This window comes from Mandrillus leucophaeus, unplaced genomic scaffold (assembly GCF_000951045.1).
Source record: "Mandrillus leucophaeus isolate KB7577 unplaced genomic scaffold, Mleu.le_1.0 Scaffold170, whole genome shotgun sequence".
Taxonomy (NCBI): Eukaryota; Metazoa; Chordata; class Mammalia; order Primates; family Cercopithecidae; genus Mandrillus; species Mandrillus leucophaeus.
Window position 1 is genome coordinate 1,377,157 of NW_012101699.1, and position 1,836 is coordinate 1,378,992.

Here is a 1,836-nt window from a genome sequence, read left to right on the forward strand (position 1 = left end):
GTGAGCTGAGATCACGCCATTGCACCCCAGCCCGGGCAAAAGAGCAAAATTCCGTCTCAAAAAATAAATAAATAAAATAAAATAAAGTTAGACATTTCACTATATAAGATGCTATCCAAAAAGGAATCCACTAGCCCATCTTATTTATATAATGTTTGCCTCTAAGATATATTTCTCTGGAAAACACTTACCCTGACAGAGTTCCTCTGTCAAAAGAATCAGCAAAATATACTTCCCCTGTTGGAACTGGAGCTTTGTAGGTGACCTGTGTTAAATATATAAATGAATTAAAAATTTAAATTTTCAGCAACATGCCTTTTTACCTAGAATCATTTATCCTGGTCTGCTTTCAACTGTCACAAAAATTTCATAGCTAGCCTTCAAATTCAACCCATATAATTGGCCTCTCGCAAGATATAACAAAGGCTGCCAGAGAGATCAATAAGTATTTTAGCAAATTTTGCTTTGCCTTTGAAAATGTTCCAAATTTATCTTCACGATGTTTTTCTTTTACATTTCATTAGCTATGGCATCTCCCTGTGTCGCTCAGGCTGGACTCACACTCCTGTCCTAGGCCTCCTGAGTAGTTGAGACTACATGTCTCTGTACCTGGCTATCTTCAAAATTTTATCATCTCAAGAGGTAAAAGGAATAGATTCCAAGACCATTTCAAACCTTGGGAGACGAAGGAGGAGCAGTGGTATCTGGTTTTGAGTCTTCTACCTCTTCAATGACATCGTCAAGGTCATCCTCAATATCAATCACATCATCATCATGTCCATCATGAGCCTCAACAATAACAGTTCCAAGTACCAGTAACATACACAGCAACCACTTCCCTTCCATGACCTACACATAAAAAGAGCAAAATCAGTTAAATGTATTGCCACTTATCAAACTTCATAAAGACCACTACCTCTCTCTCATTTAAAATTAAAGCTTTCAAATCACAGAGCTAAAAAGAACTTATTATTTCATTTTATAGATAAGGAAAGACAGCCTAGAGAGGATAAAGGGTTTCCCTAAAATCAGTTAGAAGATTCCATTTCTAGAAAATTTCAAAATAAAACTGAAACATACACAACCATCCTCATATAGAGAGGATTGGTTACACAGATGTGAGGCATTCAAATACAATTTCCAACAAACTTTTGCATTTGTAAAGTGCTTTACAACAGACAAAAGCCCTTTCCTACACTAATTTACAATGGGTACCTGTTAAAACATTACAATGAAATAACAGAGATGGCTGGGCGCCGTGGCCCACACCTGTAATCCCAGCACTTTGGGAGGCCAAGGCAGGTGGATCACTAGGTCAGGAGTTCAAGACCAGCCTGGCCAACATGGCAAAACTCTGTCTCTACTAAAAATACAAAAATTAGCTGGGCGCGATGGTGGGTGCCTGTAGTCTCAGCTACTTGGGAGGTTAAGGCAAGAGAATTGCTTGAACCCAGGAGGCGGAGCCTGCAGTGAGCCAAGATCGCGCCACTATACTCTAGCCTGGGTGACAGAACAAGACTCCGTCTCAAAAAAAAAAAAAAATAACACAGAAGATAATTCCTCTCACATTAAAGGTTTAATATGGATACTGTTGCTCAAATACCATCAATAGACATGTTTTCAAATTAGTGTTTTAGAACTCAACAAGAATATTAAACTAAGAACAAGCTACTTTTAAAATTCATATATTTACTTTATTTATTTATTTTGTGATGGATTCTCCCTCCATCGCCCAGGCTGGAGTGCAGTGGCACCATCTCAGCTCACTGCAACCTCCGCCTCCCAGGTTCAAGCAATTCTCCCACCTCAGCCTCTTGAGTAGCTGGGATTACAGGC

General features: G+C 39.0%; 1 protein-coding gene across 2 annotated transcripts in view; it reads right to left on the reverse strand.

Moving 5' to 3' along the window:
* Window positions 1-1,836, reverse strand: part of CANX (calnexin) — a 32,501-nt gene that overhangs the window by 23,750 nt on the left and 6,915 nt on the right. For both annotated transcript variants that reach the window (XM_011976864.1, XM_011976865.1), the window contains exons 2-3: window positions 676-849; window positions 192-265 (exon numbers count right to left, since the gene is read on the reverse strand). In XM_011976864.1, coding sequence (XP_011832254.1) covers window positions 192-265; window positions 676-849 — 248 coding nt within the window. The remainder of the gene's footprint in view (window positions 1-191; window positions 266-675; window positions 850-1,836) is intronic.